This window comes from Ursus americanus, chromosome 6 (assembly GCF_024610735.1).
Source record: "Ursus americanus isolate L20-20 chromosome 6, mUrsAme1.1.p, whole genome shotgun sequence".
Lineage (NCBI taxonomy): Eukaryota > Metazoa > Chordata > Mammalia > Carnivora > Ursidae > Ursus > Ursus americanus.
The window spans coordinates 75312011-75332513 of NC_142132.1; the positions used below are offsets into that span (position 1 = coordinate 75312011).

Consider the following 20503-nt stretch of genomic DNA (forward strand, 5'->3'; position numbering starts at 1 on the left):
TGTGTGTGTGTCTGTCTGTCTGTCTGTCTATTGACATATAGATAGATGGTCAACAGACACATGAGAAGATGCTCAACATTACTCATCATCAGGGAAATGCAAATCAAACCCACAATGAGATATCACCTCACACCTGTCAGAATGGCTAAAATCAACACAAGAAACAACAGGTGCTGGCAGGGATGTGGAGAAAAAGGAACCCTTGTGCACTGTTGGTGGGAATGCAAACTGGTGCAGCCACTCTGGTAAATGGTATGCAGGCTCCTCAAAAAATTAAAAATAGAACTACCCTACGATCCAGCAATTGCACTGTTAGATATTTACACAAAGAAAACAAAAGCACTAATTCAAAAAAATATAGGCACCGTACGTTTATTGCAACATTATTTACAATAGCCAAGGTGTAGAAACAATCTAGTAACTATCAAGTCTTGATAATATTGGTGTTCTGTGGGCTGGTTTTACAACAATTTATAGATTTTATGTATCCTTTAAAAATATGTCTATTTAAAAAAATAATATTGTTTATTACATTTTTTAAAAGTCCTACTCTTACTATTATATCTTGTTTGAAAAAGAAATATACATTTTGTTTGAAATAAAAAAAAATTCTATGTGACCAGTTAATGACTGAAAATAATAGGTTATAAGGCCGTACAGATGATACAATCCTGGTTACAGAAAGTGTATGTATATATAGTAAATATAAAAGGACATTCATAAAGATGTTAATGTCTATAAATGGATGTAATTATAGGGTTTTTAATATTTCTTTGTTAATATGCATTTTCTGATATTTCTGTAATTGAGAAGTAATCAAATATTTTATATATTAGACACATTTAACACATATAAAAGACTACTGGCCATTTAAGTTGTTATAACTTCATCTTTACAAATCTTTACAAATAACAGGGAGCAAGAATAATTAGGTGAAAATGATTAAGGAATTAAAAAAGAAAGAATGATTTAGGAATTTGTAAAAAGGAAAGCATAGTGAAAACAAAAGCATAGAAGCAATAATTTTGTAAAAGTCGATTCATAAATTATTATAGCCCCATCCATGCTTCTCAAAAAATAAAAATATTTCTAAAAATCAGCAGTTGGCAATGCTAATATTTTATCATATCATCTTAAGATGGAATTGTAATGTTGGCCACTCTGCTTTATAGCATATTGTTTTGGGGTCAATTCTTTTTAGAATTTCATACAACAAAAAATAATAGGGATTTTAGTTTAGTGTTAACAGCTGTGTCTTCTTAGCAAACTTGTCAGATGTTAGACATAAATACACTGTTACAAAATTGAAAAAAGTAAGTGTATGGACATATGTGTTTACATATATATGTGTATTGTATATACGTATTGTATATATCTATATAAAGAGATGGAGGTTTTCTAAAATACCTCCCATTTAAATGAGGGACATTGCAGAGAGCAACTTTTTTTTTTATTGAATGTGTTGTGTTGTTTATATTAAAATGTTGCAATTCATATATACTCAAGGAGACAGTTTATTGTCCCATGTGTAAATAGCACCATTCCAATCTGTAAATACAGCCTTCTTTATAATTAGTGTCACTTTAATGTTCCTTAAGGCTTTTTTTCTAATCATTAGTTTCATCCTAGTACTTTATATTCAATATATTTTTGAAAGTTCTCCATTTATTTTCCAAAGTAAAAGGTTTATAAATTGAATTCTATTTTCCTTTGACATACTCTTTTAAAAAGCAATGATAAAGATTTGTCTTTTTGTAGTAAAGCTTTCTGTTTGTGCTTGCTGTTTTCTTCTTAGATGGGCAATCAAACATTGTCAGAGAGAATGCAAAGAGGATTCAGCATTTGGATTTAATTTGAAAATGCCCTGCTATCCATTTCCCCTGATTTTCTCTTAAACTTAACAATTGAAGGATGAATAGGCTTCTTATACATTATTCATATTCTAAACCTTTTTGTAATAACGAAAGTGCCATTATTTATCTTTTAACACAAACTGTGCTTTACAATTGTTAAAGTATATATGAGGATGTTTAAATTAAAAGATATTCAAATCTTTGTATGAAGCAAGGTGGTCCAAATTATTCAACACATGAAGGACACCCTATCTTAAATATTCTAATCATGGGAACAAAAGTAAGCTTAAAAACATGTTTTAAAGTCATGTTATATATCCTAGTTTAAATTTTAATTTTCATTTTTGAAATAGATTTTAGTAATCAATGTGGATACCAAGTGACAAAAAAGAATAAGAAAATTAAGAAATTTCGTAAGTAATGGAGACACATAAATATTATAATATGCCAAGGTAAGTGCTATAGTAAAAGATACATAAGATACAGTACTAGGAACATGCAGATGGAAACAACACTGCCCCTAGGGGAGTCGGGACAGCCTTCAGAAAACTAGTCATTTAGACTGAGGGTTCACTACGTTGCTCAATATTATATATATATATATATATATATATATATATATATATATATATATATATATATATATATATATGTATATATGTTCAGTGTGTGTGTGTGTGTGTGTGTGTATGTGCGTGCACCTGCGGGTGCACCAAAATAGAGTCCAGGAGGGAACATCATCTAGCCTAGGACACAAGAGACATTTTAAATTAGAAGAAACTGTGTAAGCAAAGGGTTTGAATCATAAAACAACATAGATCATTCAGGAAAAATGCTAGATAATGTGGTTTGGGGGAAATATAACTAGAGTTAAACGTAGGGTAAGAGGTTGGAATGGTAAACTGGGATCAGAGTATTTCATGGACTTGTCTTAATGTCCCTCCTCTGGCAACTGGGGGCTCTCGGTCACTTATTAGCTGTTGCTGGAGTGAAAAATGGGACACGAGAGCCTGTGTTGGGCAGCATCTGCTTGATAAATAGTCTCTGAGCTGAGGAATATTGCAGAAGGCAAACGCAGAAGGCTTGCTGATGGACTGGAAGTCAGGAGGCCAGGCACGAGATGATGGATGCAGGGATCCTTCGCTCAGTTCCCGTGTAGGTGGGGGCCCTTGCCAGGCAGGGAGACTACAGCTAGAGGGACCAGCACAGTAGCCTGGAGAGGGACTGGAGTGGGGTAGGGGGGATGACTGAGAAGATGAAACTGTATTCTGTTTGGATTGATTGGATTTAATGTAATTGAGGAAGAACACTGAGTTAGAAATAATGTGTCATTTAACTTGCTTTGAATGCCGAAGAATTTGAATTCCTAACTACAGAATTATTGCAAAGGCACAGATTTCTTAAACATTTCAATAATAAGTGAGCTTTCCCTAAAAGCCCTGAACATTTTGGGATTCAGAATCAACATTAAAAGCTAGTGTTCCTCTCTCAAATAGAAGGCTCAGATTGTACATGTGTTTTCGGTTCTTACTGTGTCTGTGGAACGGAGCACAATTTCTTTCTTTTCCAAGTGTATGAAAAGACAAAGCAAATGTTTCAGAGTTCATTTCAAAGCATCTTTGAGGAATATATGATCAGTCATGATAGTAGCAATAACGAGGAAAAGAACAAAGCAATTATTTTTTTGAGGTAATATTCATTTTCCAAAGAATTTACAAGGAAAGGAAAATAGCACTTAAAGAAAATGTTGCGGTTATCACATCAATGCAGGTCTTCCCGATGTTTGAATCTCATGCCTTCTGTAATAAAACATATTTCAGTATAAAATTGTAAAAAGGATAAAAGGAAGATTTTGCTGTTCTTGGGTTTCTATCTTTAATTTTTCAAATGGGTACTATCACATGATATTTGGCACCACTCTTCACGAGTAAACTTTGGCAAATTCTAAGTATAATAAAACAATAGTAAAACTCCTGAAAAGGTCTTTGCAATTCAAGCGGTGTTGCACTTGTCAACATACCATTATTAAGTCGTCATTTCTACAATAAGCTGCATTTTACTCATTAGAACATCTGAGTTGTATTAGACTTTTACTGAACCGTACAAATAGTGCATATATTGAACCTAGAAATTATTGGGCTGTGATCACTTTTTCGACATCTTGATAAAAAAACAAACACTAAGCTTTCTTATTTAAAATGTCTCTCTCCTCTTTTTTCTAGGTTGGTTTTTTTTTTTTTTGTTTTTTGTTTTTTGTTTTTTGTTTTTTGCATAAGTGTTGAATAGCTTTATAAATAGACCAGTCTACCTGACATTTTCCTTTCCTCATTCATATTTTATCCTACCTCGGTCAAATGTATTGTCTGTAAGTGCTTTAAAATGAAGTTTTCTTTGTAGTTTCTGCAAATACAAGAGCCAAGGTAAAGTAGTTTAAGAAGCCAAAGAGATCTACATGGCAGATGTTCTTTTTGCCCCTTACAAATACAACTTGACATACAGACATTAGTAGCTGAAAATGTGGGATGTGAGTATTTTTACCCTGACATTCTAAAATACTTCCACTCTATTTCAGGGAAAGTGAGACTTCAGCACTGTTAAATGTTAAAGTGAGGTCTAATTGAAAAGTTGAAGTTAAAAGTTAGCATTATTGGATTTTAATGGGCTTTGGAAGTTCTTAGGACATCACTAATTATTCCACTAATATTTCTGTATTCACAGTATTCATTTAGGCAACAGAGGGGAACAGTTACTTACGCTGCTACAAAATTAATGGGCTCACCTACACCCCTGTATGATAGAGGCAATTATTTGGTGATTTTCTTTTAATATTGGGCACCTGTGTGCATTAAAATTTCCAGATGAGGTCTTAGAAATGCATAAGTGGTTTCCTGTGTCTTAGCTTTCATTTAGAAATATAATTACAGCAGGTATAATTATAATATTCATTTCTGATTTTCATTCTGTTAAAACAACTCTAGACGTAACTTTCCTGACTTGCTCAGTAACAGAAACTCCTAAAAGTCTGCGAATCAAATCTTTGAGGGTTACCTCTCCCAGACAATAATGACTGTGCCTGCAGCCCCACATGCATTTTTGATTATAAAGAAGCTGATGGAGTAAGTAAAGTGACATTGATTCCTTAGCAGATTTGATTCAGTTACACTTTTCTTGAAGAGCCAGTTTCCATTTTTAGGTGTTAGTTTAACCAAGCTTGTTGGATGTCCCCTTATGGCTATCTAAAAATGATGCAATCAGTCTGTAATTTTTACCTATTTTTCCCTTTCTCAGAATATCTTTAGGAATTTTCCCCAATTTTTTAGGAAATAATGCAGCTTATATTCATAATAGTTTATTTATTAAAAAAAAAAACACATGTAGCTGTTTTGCTTTAGTCACACCTAAAGTCATTAGTGATATCTTTGGCAAAGAATTTCCTTTCAAACTCATTCTTCTTAGTCACACAGAATGCATCAGGACTAAATTTTAATATTGCTAACTATCAGTTCTTTCTCCACTTCCCCCCAAAAAGCCAGAAAGGTAAATTTCTATATGAAAGTAAATGTGTCCTACATTAAAATATAAATGAATTTTGACTTATGTTTCCAATCACTTTCCTTCTTTTAGGGATGATACATTTTACATTAGAATATATTCTATCCATTGTAATTAACCTGGTCTGTTAAGTAGAAGATTGAATTACTTTTGTTCTAATTGCAGATATAGTAGATTTTACCCTCTATCATTTTATTTTGGTTTTCCCTTGTCCTGTTTTGTTTTCTTCTGTTCTCTATATTTTTTTCTCTCCTTTTTGTTTTCTTTTGGATGGATATTTTTTTCCTTGCCCCATGCATGTATCCTTTGTGTATTTGTAAAGTTATATACTCTATTTTATTTAATAAGGGTTACCTTAGAAATTTTAACATACACGTACCTAAAAATATCAATATACCCTCCATCCTGAATACTATTTATAATCTTAGGTCATTTAAATTTAGTCCCTCCCATTGACATTTGTATATTATTGTTTTTGGATATTTTACTCTATTTTTTTAGCCACACACAACAATATAATTACTGTGTTGTAGAGTCTATGCTTAAGTAGAGTTATTCAGACACTTGATACTTTCTTTGCTTTTTCATGTCTTCCTAAGTCTTAGATCTTCCCCTGGAATCACATGCCTTTCACTTAAGGGACACAGTGTAGAATGTTGTTGGTGCCTTTCCATGCTACTCTCTGAAGGTGCTAAGACCTTCTATGACTCCCCTTTTTGTTGGGTGTGGGGTGTTGCATGTTCTGGGTAGGTCACTTTGTATTCTGTTGGTAGGTTATGGGGCTTCTTAAATCTGTCCGTAACTATCAGTTCTGGAAAATTCTGTTCTCTCTTCTTGACTTTCTGATTCGATGTTTGCTAAACTTGATCACTCTCAGTGCTTTGTCTCAAACTTGCTTTTAGATTTTTGGTCTTTGTTGCTCTGTAGGGCATTCTGCATCATTTCTTTTATCCCTTTCATTCACTTCACTAATTCTCTCATCAGCGATGCCTAGGTTGCTAACACCTTCATCTCTTTTTTTTTTTTTTTTTAAGATTTTATTTATTTATTTGACAGCCAGCGAGAGAGGGAACACAAGCAGGGGGAGTGGGAGAGGAAGAAGCAGCCTCCCAGTGGAGAAACCTGACGTGGGGCTCGATCCCAGAGCACCGGGATCACACCCTGAGCTGAAGGCAGATGCTTAACGACTGAGCCACCCAGGCGCCCCTCAGCTCTGGGTTTTTAATTTCAATTATTATTTATTGTTTTTAGCAGTTTCTTTTTATCTATGTTCAACTATTCTCATTCTTTTTTCTTATTTTTAAGACTCTATTTACTGAAACATATTGAACGTTTTTGCTTTATACTCTGTGCCTGCGAATTCCCTTTGTGGGTAGGACTTTGCTTTTTTCCAACAAGCTCTTTTTTATGCTATTTTATTGTTCATTTTGAGGATTATTTTCACTCTAACATTTTATCTTTCTTGGAACTTATTTGGTAGGATTATTTGAGGCATAGGTTAGAGATGACTGTTTTGAAAAAGCACCTACTTCTGTGAGGAGGCTAGGCTATTAAAGATCACTTTTCTCAAATTCTCAGTTGTGATTTTTCTGTTCATGCAGGTAGAGTTTAGAACCACTGGATTTACAAATTCAGGAATTCAGATTATTATGATTTCTCCTAGAACTGAGCGATTGCTAGTGTGTGAATAAGGGCTGCTGACCCTAATGAGGAGCTGTGTTGGTTGGATTGATTCCCAAGGAAAAATTTTCCCCTGCACTCAACAGCAAAGTTTAAGCCAGGCGGTTTTCTTTGCAGTTTTGGGGTGGTGGTGGCAGTGGCGGCTGGAAAGGAGAGGTGAATTCCTCAGTTGCCCTTAAAGTGAGAACTGAGCATTCTGGGAAGGGTGATCTTATTAGACTCACTTCCACAACTGGGGCTCAGGTCTTGCTTCCTATTCTCTGAGCCGCTCATGACCTCAAGAATTAATTTTAAGTTCACCTAGATCAGCAAAATGCCCTCTAAGTGGAACTACCATTAGCACAAAGGTTTTTGTATCCCTGCCTTTACTTAGTTTTTGGCCTGCATATCTATTTTTTTCTCTCCATCTCCATGACATGTCTAGGAGGAGTACTTGTGATCTTTTTCCAGCTCTTACTGTTGTGTTCACTAGTCCCGGTCCTGGTGCTTAGTGTGACGTATTGAGTGTAGTGGTTCCAGTATAGGTTTTAGAGTGAGATCTCCCCACCTGTGCTATGAGCCATCTTTGTGATGATGAGAAAGTGACTAATCTCTTTGCGCCTCTGTTCTTTGACCTATAAAATGTACTCAGTGGGAAAGATGTCCTGAGATACTATGTGAGGCATCGGTCTGCCTGACTCTCACCTTCATCATTCCTCAGTCCCCAGTTGAGTTATATGGCTGTAGAGGGAAAAGTTCCAGGAGTTGTGGAAGGACAAAACAATGAGCACAACGTGACCACCGTGACATCCATGATGGGGATGGAAGGGACATAAGTCCCGAAGAAGTGAGAACAGAGATGGTGTTTGTGTACCTGAGAATTCCCTGGTCTCAAAGAAGTCTTCATTGAATAAGAAAGTGATGGGAGGTTGCAGTCAGAAATGTATACATCAAAGTTTACACTTCCAGAGATGGAGTGTTTCCTTAGAGGGATTATCTCCATAAGTCAGAAGATTAGCATGTGGTTACGGGATAGAATAGATGCAGTGAGGCAGTTCAAAGATCAATGACAGTTATTCATGCCTAAGAATTTGAAGATGAGTCATTGATTGTGTCCTCTCCATGAACACTGAAATACACAGAAGAGGAGAAAGTCGAAGTAGGAAAGGGTACACTAGAGAGTCAGAACCCATGGCCTCATTACATTCTGCAACAAGGAAGGGTAGAGCGTGCACTACATATAAATGCATGGATTTCAGTTGGGGAAGTTTTGCAACCTTGACTCAGAGATGGTCTGGAAGCAATAAAGAAAAGTGGAAAAGAAAACAGAAAGAGGAGAACAAAGTACATGCATCTTGAAAAAATTGATTATTGGTTTATTTTAAGGAAGTTACAATTTGGGATTCCATGGATGGCTCAGTTGGTGAAGCATCTGCCTTCGGCTCCGGTCATGATCTCAGGGTCTGGGGATCGAGTCCCGGGTCAGGTTCCCTGCTCATGGTGGAGGGGGTGGGGGTCCTGCTTGTGCTGTCTGTCTCTCTCTCTCATGTAAATAGATAAAATCTTAAAAAAAAAAAAAAAAGGAAGTTACAATCTTATGATAATGTGTCTGGAGTAATAAGTTTAATTGTGTGCTTAAATTTGCATGTTCATTGGCAAATAACATTAGATTTAAAAATTAATTTTTGAATATTACAGTAAAAATTAAATTACAATAGTTATAGCATACTTGGCTATATTTCACATATGTGTATATGTATTTATCTTGAAAATAATGCTTGTTGATTAGTATTTTTTTCATTTTATAAATAAGGAAAGCTGAAACTCTGATTATATTTTTTTTAAATGACACCTAACTTTTGAGTACATCCCTCTCTAAAACACAACACACACACACACACACACACAGAGTGAATGTAAAATTATTCAAAGTAGGAAGCAGTTACAGTACACTCTGTGCTGAAACTCTCACTTTTCACATCTATAACCATATTTAAAATTGTGTTCTTAATTTTGTTATTAGTATTTTTGGTGTGTTTTTAAATATATCATGTCTTCTAATGGATTTCATAAAGGAGCATTTGGTGGTTAATAGTGCGGGATTCTGATGTACATACCCAATATTGATCAGTCACATCTTTTATACAGGTTTCGGTCTTAAATCATGTGTTTGCTGAAAATTGAGTAGATTCAAAATTGAACTTGAAAATCCTTTAAGTTGCTTCTAAGTGTGGTGCCTATTGGCACGTTAATCATTCACTGTTGAACTTGCTATATTCGGCTAGGTACATGGGGGGGGTTTGAAAGAAGGTTGATGATCCTGGCAACCCTCATCAATGCCTGTTCTCTGAAATGAGATCTTTGAGATTCTAAGAGGATTAAGCCCATTTGAAGAAAGAGAAATTCAAAGTGGAATCATTATTGACAATGTACATATGAGAGTAGTTTTATATTTTTGGAAAAATATCCTGTAAACATAATTTTTTAAAATCCTCTCTTTTTGACAACTTGCTCATTATTTATTCAGGATAGGTATTGATGCCCAAAGGGCCAAGGTCCCAAGATCGGGCTTTGTGTGTGACAGAATTCAAGAGCAAGACGTTTAGAGAAAGGGACAAAGATTTATTAAGTATAGAAATAAGAAAGGAGCGACCGCACAGAGTAGTGGTCTCTCCGATGTGGGAAAGAACATTAGGGTTCGAAGCCGACGGCCGAGAAAGAATTCTTGAGAAGTCTTCGGTGCAAAAAGGTAGTTTTATCAAAGCACGGGGACAGGACCCGTGGGCAGAAATAGCTGCAATGAGGTCAGGAGGAGTGGCCCATTATATAGTTTCAAGCTAGGAAGGGATTAGGGATAGTTTAACTCTCTAAGGAATTTGGAAGCAAGGTTTCCAAGACCTTGAGGGAGCTAGCTGTTGGGGAAAAGGTCATTTATTACCATCTAACAGATCCTCAGTCATAAAACCCTACAGATGTGTATCGGTGGGCCATATGCTTGGGAAGTTTCCAAAGGTATTTTGATATGTTAAAGTAGACTTACAGGATCGGGGGTCGGGCTAAGATTGCCTTTTGCCCTTAGCAAAGTACTAACATCGAGGCAGCTGAGTCCCTAGAGGAATGTCACTCTGCCTGTTTCAAGGACTTGTCAGTGGGCTCTAGGTAGTCAGGAAATTTAATCATTTTTCTTCTGCCTTTGTTTCCCACATCATCTTCTCCCAGATGGGGAAGAGGACCCCCCTTTGCCTCTAATGAAGGGTTTTATAAATTTTTTAAAATTAGTTAACCATATGGGGAGGGGCTTACTCTTTAACTTTGAGCTTATTCCTTACATTGGGCCATTTATTTTCCCATTGTCTTGGTGATGTGGTTTTGGAATGTAGGTGAGGTTCAGAGCCAATGGCCAAGAAGGAATTCTTTTTTTTTTTTTTAAAGATTTTATTTATTTATGTGACAGAGAGACAGCCAGTGAGAGAGGGAACACAAGCAGGGGGAGTGGGAGAGGAAGAAGCAGTCTCATAGCGGAGGAGCCTGATGTGGGACTCGATCCCAGAACGCCGGGATCACGCCCTGAGCCGAAGGCAGACGCTTAACGACTGCTACCCAGGCGCCCCCCAAGAAGGAATTCTTGAGACGACTTTGGTGCAAAATGGTGGTTTTATTAAAGCACAGTGACAGGACACATGGGCAGAAAGAGGGGCTGCACCAGGGTTTGGAGGGGTGCTGATTATACAGTCTGTGGTTAGTGGAAGTAAGGAGAAGGGAGGTTTTCAAAAGAACTTTCATATGTTAAAGAGGACCTAGATACCTGAGGCATTGCATTGTCAAGTTAAGGTTGTTTTTCCCTCTAGCGAGGTATTAACATAAAGATAGTTGGGAGCTTCCTGGAAGAATGTCACACATGTCCCGCCCAGGAGTGGGTGCTTTTGTCCTCAGCCAGCCTTCTGCTCTCTCAACTGGGGTTGTGGAGTTACCCACAGAGAACAATTTTAAGAATGTCCAGCCTTTGTGGCTTTTACTGCCAAAGGGAATGGGGCCTGGTAGTCTTCCATGAGTCGGATCGTGATTCTTTTTATGACCTGCTTTTTTTTTTTTTTAAATGACCTGACTTTAAGGTTAAAGGTTATCCTAAAACCAAAATGGCCTTACTTCAGTCAACTTGTTTCCCGAGCCTCGCTTCCCTCCTGGCTCAGTGTATTTTTAAATGCACCTTAACCTGTTAACTTAAAATATGGCTACCTTGTGATTGTCTTAACTTAATAAATTAGGACTACTAGAAAGTGAAATTCCTTGTTTATTGAAATTGGTAGTTCGTCCGTAAGAACTGCACAGAGAAACTTAATGTACTAAGCAATCATGTGATTTTAGTGTAACCACCTTTTCTTTTCTAAATGTGATTGTATTGTGGTGCGGGGTTTATTTTAAAATACAAAGGTTTATTTGAGAAAGACAAATACTATATGATTTCATTCATATGTAGAATCTAAAAAAACAAAAGAGCAGAGTGAGACCTATAAATACAGAGAACAAAGGGAGGATTGCCAGAGGGGAGGGGAGAGGAGATGGGAGACACAGGCTTCTAGTTATGGAATGAATAAGTCACCGGGTTAAGGGATATCAATGATACTGCAATAGAACTGTATGGTGACAGATGGTCGGTACACGTGTGGGGAGCACATAGAGATGTTGAATCACTGTGTCGTATCCCTGAAACTAATGTCACATTGTGTGTCAACTGATGAGGGAACAGAAGGCAAGCTGAGGACAAAGCAGAAACTGACGCCCTGCACCCCCGCCCCCATGGGATGTACGTGACATTCCTCAGGCACCTCTGGCTGCCCAAAAGCTAGGGAAAAGAAAAAGAAATGGTTAACTAACAGAGATCAGAGTCCTGCAAGACCTGAGTCTCCCTCAGTTTACACATGTCCTAGTGATTTACAAGGAAGCAGCTTTCTTATCAATAGCCTAACTTCCAGAGACCCATAATTCAGTTTCCTGGAGCCCTAACATTACCACCCCCTCCATAAAATTGAAGGAGGCTGAGACAGAAGGAAATGTAAATAAAATGGAATTACTTTTAAACCTGAAGCCCATGGACAAGAACTTGTGATCATTCCTCGGGAGACTCCCAACTGTCCTAATCTTAGTTCCTCAGTAGAGGGAGGGACAGCCTTGGCTTGACAATAGCAAGGCCTCCAGTGTCCAGAGTCTTCTTCAACATACGAAAGTGCTTTCTCAACCTCCCCTTTTCCTCACCTCCCCCAACCCCATGGTATATAATCAGCCACCTCTCACAACCCGGGGCAGCAGCTCTTTCTGCCCACAGGTCCTGTCCCCGTGCTTTAATAAACCACCAGTTTTGCACCAAAGGCGTCTCAAGTCTTGGTCGTCAGCTCCGGACTCCACCCCACTGAGCCTCACCTATATTCCCAACCTCATCATCAACTATACTTCTATTATAAAAATTTAATTCTTTTTTTGAAAAGCACAGGCCCATGAATGTTAGTCGTAAGTACTTGAGAGTGGGGATGCAGCAAATTGGACTTAGATTCTAGAGTCGGAATGACCACAATTCAAATCCTGAAGCATAGAATAGCTAAGTGGATAAGATCTAGAACTACCGGAGTCTCAGGTTCTTCAGATAAAATAGGGAATAATAATGTATATTTCATGGTATTATGGTAAAGATGAAATAAAATGATTTAAGATATCTATAAAATTCTAAAAATATAAAGATTTAAAATCTCACAACACAAAAATGAGTAGAGGAATTCAGAGAGAAAGGAGAACATATAGTGTGATCCCATCAACATAAAGTTTAAAAATAAGCATAACTAGGGGCACCTGGGTGGCTCAGTGGGTTAAGTAGCTGCCTTTGGGTCAGGTCATGATCAAGTCCAGCATTAGGCTCCTTGCTCAGCAGGGAGTCTGCTTCTCCCTCTGCCCCTCCCCCTGCTTGTGCTCTCTCTCAATCTCTCTCTCTCTCTGACAAATAAATAAATAAAATATTTTAAATAAATTTTTAAAAATTGAAAAAATAAAAATAGTCATAACTAATCAGTTTATTTATTTAGAAATAAGCACAGTGGTTTCCTGGGGAGTGGGTATGGCTGGAAAGACAGAACATTCTGGGATGGTGGTAAAGCTTTCTTGATGGAGGTGCTAATCACATGGGTGTGTATAGTTTGCACAATTTTACTGAGCTGTTTACTTATGATTTGTCCATTGTTGTGCACATTTTTTATACCTCACTGTCATTTGCATTAACGGTAAAAAATTTATTTCAGTGGAAACACCCATGCTAATTTTAAGTTAAAGGATAATATTCAACCAGATCTTTGACATATTTGGCATTAGTCCCAAGTTTGCTCCTAGTATGTTAAAGAAATGTCTTTGATTACTTGATTCAAACTCTGATTTTAATTTTAGTTGGAAATGTGCTTTTCATTTCTTATCTATCCTTTATTAAATGAACCCTGAGTTCAAAGCTTAAAAAGAAACACTTTGATAACTATTTTTTCTTTGTTCTTCTCCTTTTGTTGATAATGTGATCTAATGTTGAAATCTAATTACTGTCCCTCTAATGCCAAAAACTAAGATCTGCCATTCTGTGAAACATACAGACCGTCTGCGGAGATGAGCTGGTCTTAAGCTGAGAATTTTGACTTCTTAGAAAATTCAAAAAAATATTTTATCCCAAAGTGAAATATCTGTTTGTTTACTAGCTGGTTAGAGTTATCCTGAATTGTTTTCCGTGGTTAAGCACATATATAGAATTTGAAGCTGGAGAATGAAGCTAATGGTAACTCTTAATATACATTCGCTGTTATTATCATTATTTATATCCCAACTTTACCACTCAGTATGGAGCCCTTGGCTGTTGAAATTTAGTGAGAATTCAAATTTCAATTTCTGAGTCCCATTAGCCTCATTTCAAGTGTTGAGTAGCCCTATGTGGCTAGTGGCTGCTGTGTGGGACAGAACACAGAGCTTTTCCTTCATCATAGAAAGTTCTCTTGGACAGCACTAACTTATGTAATTGGAATAATGCATTCCTCAGAGTTTTTATTAAAGAAGATGATGTTTTATAGAATCCTTAGCATTATAATGGCAAGTCAAAAATTCTTGATACATATTTAATAATATCTTTAGTAAAAATAAGAGTAACCGAACATTAAAATAATAATAATAATAAGGTGTATGTGGCCTTGTATAAATTCACTGAGACTCTCATAGCCATCATTCCTCTTCCAAATTTTCCATTATGAAATAATTCTCAAATCGACATTCTGAAAAATCTCCAAAGTAGAAGCCATAGAACTAGACGAGTAGATGATATTCACCACTTCAATTTAAAAAAATCGTAATAATTTCTGAACAACTATTTCCTCTTTTAAATTCTAAATGTTAAGAAACCTTAACATGTAGATCGTAAGTACCTACAACTAGGAACAAATCTGGTTAATTAGGATATGGAATGATTAAAAAGGAACCTGGATTAGATTCTAACCTTCTCTAATTATGACATGGCATTAACTAATATGGATTTATTGGTTAATAAACTCTGAACTTTTCTCTTACTGTCATTTGAGATCTTTTAGTGCGTTATTTTATTTTTCCCCTTCAGGAAATAGGCTAGATCACAACGACTGTCACATGCTATGCCTATTACACAAGACAATGGCTAGGTAAACAATCGTGCCATCCTTTAACCAATTTGGATCACAGCCCAGAGTCGAACCCTTCAGACATGCCAATCAAAACACTTAATTCACCAGGCTGGACTCTGTTACAACAGAGTCTGTGTCCTTCCTGTTCACAGTTGGGTAGTCATCATTCTAATAACAACCATTCACCCTGTGGACACAAAGCCTGTTAACCTACATAAGGATACCCAGAACAATAGACTTTTAGGAGGGTTATATTGTGTTATTATCACAAAAGAACATCAGTTTTAGAAACAGAAATAAGCCCTTGAATACAGGTTGTTTTTTTCCTGCTTATTTATTATACCCTGTGTCTTTTCCCTCCTAGGCTACCGACAAAGATACTGGCAATTACAGCGCCATGGCATACCGACTCATTATTCCACCCATTAAAGAGGGAAAAGAAGGATTTGTGGTGGAAACATATACGGGGCTCATCAAAACTGCTATGCTCTTTCACAACATGAGGAGGTCCTACTTCAAGTTCCAAGTCATCGCGACTGACAACTATGGGCAGGGGCTGAGCGGTAAAGCAGATGTCCTGGTAAGTAGATAGACCTCCTGATTACGGGAGGCACGTGCACCTGCTAGTCTGTGGTCGATGTTTCCAACTCACGGAACTTTTGCATTTATTCGAAATAGGTTTTCTAAAACATAAATGTGATTAATTTTCATCCAGGTTGTTAGTAGCCACAGTTTGGGTTATAAAAGGTATTGCTTTAAAGCTGTGTATTTTTTTGACATTTGGGAAATACATCGTAATATGTTTTCATATATGACTGTGACAGCAATTCCACAAGTGTTGGATTTGCATTTGGTCTGTAGATTGCATTTTTAATATAGAATTGGCGAGAGCTACTCAAAATTTTAAAATGCTTCACCGTCTTGTACTGTAGAAATTAAATGTATGAAATTTTTATTACTGTTTAGATTCCTTTTAGACCTTTCGTAGTTAAGAAAACAAAAGGAAATGTTTTGGAGCAAATTCGTGTTCCAGTAGATGTAATTTCCTTCTTTTACCAAAATCCCCAATGATGGCAAATACCACTTTTCTCGTCTTTGTCTTAGGCTGCACACAATCTCTGTGGTAGAGTATTCCCAAGGGCAGTTTGACATTGCTGTTTATTCAAGCTATTCAAACCAATTCTTCTGTCCTATGAAATTTCTGCCAGCTTGGAAGCATGGATTGTTTGGACTTTGATGAATTTAGTAAACATTATAAGTTATAATTACTACTGGAAATACTTGTCACAGGAAGACAGAATCAAGTATAGTTTTTTTATTTTCTGCTATTTACATCTTATTAGATCTTCATTTTCACAGTTCCCCTCCGTTAGTTCTCTGGACAAGTTTAACCTTCTCATATACATAGACATCATAGGTCACATTTTTCTTCTAAATAGATCACCATGAAGACCAGCTGCCATGACCGTGGTGGGTATGAAGGCCAGGATGTCCTCCTTTAGAGCAAGAAAGCTGCACTAGAATAAGCAAAGGCCAATCTAAGCCAAGAAGCTTTTGACATAGAAGACTTTAAACTTGACATTGATTTTTAATTGAGTGAAGACCTGTAAACCTAATGTGCATAACATTGCTATCTCCCTTCCCCTTATTTCAGGGCCGCACAATGTGGTGCTCTCAGGCTAGACAGTAAGGTCACGACACTAAGGATAATTAAAATACTACAATAACAGGGGCGCCTGGGTGGCTCAGTTGGTGAAGCATCTGCCTTTGGCTCAGGTCATGATCCCAGAGTCCTGGGATCAAGCCCCATGTCAGGCTCCCTGCTCCGCAGGAAGCCTTCTTCTCCCTCTCCCTCTGCCTCTCCCCCCAGCTTATGCTCTCTTGCTGTCAAATAAATAAATAAAGTCTTAAAAAAAACTATAGTTGCATAAATAAAACATAACTATATAGGTTATCTACGTAATATGGACATGAACAATGTGAAGTTTATGGGTTTTTTATTTGACTCTGTGAACTATTGTGTGGAAATTTAAAAGTATACCTTTAAAATTACCCAAAATACATTTAGAAAGAAAGAGTTTTTCAAAGTAATCATAATGTGATATATTTATAAATTATATATATATTACATATATATATGTATGGAAAACTTCCTAGCAAAACAATTTTTATGGTAAGATCAGAAATCCTTTCAGTCAAGAGAAGGGAGATGTGGAGAGAAATAATTTTGATGTAGAGGGAACAGCGTGTACCAGAACAGGAAGGAAGAGAAAGGATGGCAGCCTGAAGACCCAACAGGTGTTTTCTCTGCCTGGAATAGGAGCGAGGCAGAGTGAATGAGAGCCACCGCTGGACAGCTGGACATGCGGTGGGTGGCTCCCATGATAGCCGTAGGCTGTATTGAAAGTACTGGAACTCCTTTCTAAAAGTAGTGGGAAAGCATTGGAAAATTTTTAGTAGGAGTGAGTGAAGATAAGATTTTTAAGTTGGATGAAACCTTGCTTATTGGGAATCTGGTTCTCCCCTAAGGATACCATTTGCACGGATGTCTTCCAGGAGCAGTGACTTTCCTTTGCCTCCTCTCCTGTTTGTTTGCCCAGACCACATGCTGGCAGAGGAGGACCCTCATGCAGGACATGGCTCCTTCCCTCTTCCTCTGAACTAAGCCTTGATTCTCCCCACCTGCCCCTGTGACTCACTGGCCCCCTCACATTATTGCTGCAGTCTCCCAAACCTCGTGTCTGTCTCCAACATGCTCAGAGAGTTTAGTTTCTGGTTACTGTTAACCATTTCCAGCAATTCCAGATTTGGGACAATTTTATCACACACAGATGATTCCTCCAGGATGCTGAATGTACAGTTCCTTCAATGCCTTTCCTGTAATGACTTCACCCTCCTCCCTGTTGCAACCACTAAAAACCCATGATTTTTGCCATTACCAGTTAATGCGTCCCCTCTATAATCTCCATTTCAGACCTCCCAGTCTTTGAACGTTAACACTGAATGCATCCAGCTAACACCAGCGCTCTGGGTCTCCACCAGGACCTTTAGTCCATTTAGCATAATATATTTTAACTGCCAACCCCACCCCCATACTGCCATGGTTTCCCTCTTCTGCATACTAACTTATAGTACAATAGTGAGTGCCATAACCACTCAGCCACATAAGACTTGAACTTCCTTGCCCTTTCTCCCAACGTCATATTCATTGGGCAAAACCATAACTAAATAATTCCAACATTCTCCTCTCTCCAGACCTATAGTCAGGCTGAATATATCCTCAAAAATATACACAACTGTATAGTCTTACTTTATTTTTTTAATGATTTATTTATTAGAGAGAGAAAGAGAGAGAGAAAGCATGTAGGGGTGGGGGCAGAGGGAGGAGAGAGAGAATCCCAAGCAGACTCCGCCACTAAGCACAGAGCCCGACACTAGGCTCATGACCCTGAAATAATGACCTGAACCGAAACCAAGAGTAAGATGCTTAACTGACTGAGCCACCCAGGCACCCCAAGTATAGTCTTATTTTCAATTAATAACGAAAGCCCCCAAGTGAGTGCTTGTGTGGTCCCATAACCACACTATGCTTCCCAGTCCATCCATACTTCTCTCCTAGAAGGGCCCCTTCCGTGTAGTCCTCCAGTATCTTCCTCATCCTGCTGTTGCCTAATTAATTGCCATTCTGTTTCACTGAAAGATAAAATCAAAGCTTTTAGAAGGCTACTTCTGCAATCCCACCAGTCTACTTACCAGAATTTATACCAATATTTTCTTTGCCTTCTTTCTTCCTCATTTAAAAAAATTTTAAAATATTTTATTTATTTATTTGATAGAAAAGCATGAGTAGGGGGAGGGGCAGAGAGGAAGCAGTCTCCCAGGGAGACTGATGCAGGGATCTATCCCAGGACCCTGAGATCATGACCTGAGCCGAAGGCAGATGCTTCACCAACTGAGCCACCCAGGCACCCCTTTCCTGCTCATTTAGATGAGTTCTCCATGCTCCTACCCTCCCTTCCACCTGTACAACAGATCCACTTCCCGCCCTGCAGCTCTGCGACATTGTTTCTGCAGCTCTCCCGTTTCTCTTATAAGTTAACAGTATGTCTCCCCTTCATTTGATTGTTCTCATAACCATGCTTTTGTCCTAGCTTCAAAATAATAATAATAATAATAATAATAATAATAATAATAATCGTCTTGACCTACATCTTCTCCCAACTCCCACTCCATTTCTATGTTCCTCTTTCCAGACACAAATTGATGCCAGGGTGAACTCTAATTTCTCACCATGCAATCTCTCTTAAACTGTCTCTAATTATAAATCCACTCCCAGCACTTACCAGAACTCTTATGTCACCGCCATCCACGACGTCCCTGTGACTAACGCACTGGTTATTCTACTCGTTCATCTCTTACCTCATTGTCCGTCCCTTCTCAGTATCCTTGGCTGGTTCATCATCTTCTCCTAACCTCTTCATATTGATGTTTCTTCCAGGGCAGACATTAATTCTTTTCTACCTCTACCACTGACTCAGTCAACTCATTCAGTAACCAGTAAAACTATAAAATGTCATCTACGTGCTAAAAAAAAAAATAGCACATTTATGTCTTGGCCCCAAAGCTCATTTCTCAACAGCAAGTTCATACATTTGTGTGCACATGCAACAGTAAGGCTGGATGGAATGTCTTAAAGGATGCCTGTTTAATGTTTCCTGAACTGAGCTCCTGTTCCTCATCACACGCCTTCCCTCTGTAGTCCTCCTAAACTCCTCAGTTTTACTGGTGACTAGACCATCTTTGAGTTACCTAGGCTAAAAAGTTCTTGATTGCGTTCTCTCCTAAATCACTCCCTGAATCCCTCAGTAAATACTGTTGTATTCATATATGCTGTCTATACATCATCTGTACATTTTTCAACACTTCTCCTGTGACAGCATGGTTGAAACCACCATCATACTTCACCTGATCATTAACGTGCCCCCATATTTCCGCTCTTACCCCACTCAAGTCTGTTGTTAGCAGCAAAGTGTTCCTTTAAAAGGTAAGCCAGGTCCTATTATTTCTCTGCTCAAAATCTTCTCATCTCCCCCCAGGTTCTTTCAGAGAAGTTAGGTCATTCTAGAAGGTGACCTTCTGTAGTTAGAAGGCCTTCAGTGACTTCATCTCTACTATTCTCCATGTAACTCATTCAGATCCAGTAATACTGGCCAATTTGCTGTTTTCCAAACAGCCAGACACGTCCTCACTTTAGAGATTATGCAGTGCTGCTGTTCTTTCCACAAATGTGTTCATGACCAGCTCCCTCATCTCTTGCAGATATTTGCAAGGATGTATTTCACAGTGAAGCCTACCCTGACCACCCAGTTTAGTGTTGCAGCCCTACTGTGTCACTCCACAGCTCTTTACTGTTTGCTCTTTACAGTGGACTTACAATATTCATGTTCATATTTCCCCATGAAAACTCCATGAGGAGAGTTTCTTTGGTTTGTTTTTAATTATTTTATTCCCTGATGTATCTCAAGTGCCTAGAATAATTCCTGACATACAGTGAGCACTCATTGCCTATTCAATGGATGAATGGCTTCTCTCATACAATGTAGGTTAGCAGCTCTCGAAGTGTGGTCCATGGAACACGAGGATCCCCCAAATCATTTCAGGGTTCAGTATGGTCAGAACCTTTTTTTAGTGAGAATGCTAGGACATTGTTTGATGTTTTACTATATTGTATTTGCACCACTATTTTCATTGTATCCTTCAGAGTCATACACA

General features: G+C 37.8%; 1 protein-coding gene across 1 annotated transcript in view; it reads left to right on the forward strand.

Annotated features, from left to right (window-relative positions):
• The window catches only part of PCDH15 (protocadherin related 15), a 1630853-nt gene that overhangs the window by 1549840 nt on the left and 60510 nt on the right, over nt 1-20503 (forward strand). Inside the window, exon 29 of the mRNA XM_087863140.1 lies at nt 15096-15311. Within this exon, the coding sequence (XP_087719266.1) occupies nt 15096-15311 (216 nt within the window). The remainder of the gene's footprint in view (nt 1-15095; nt 15312-20503) is intronic.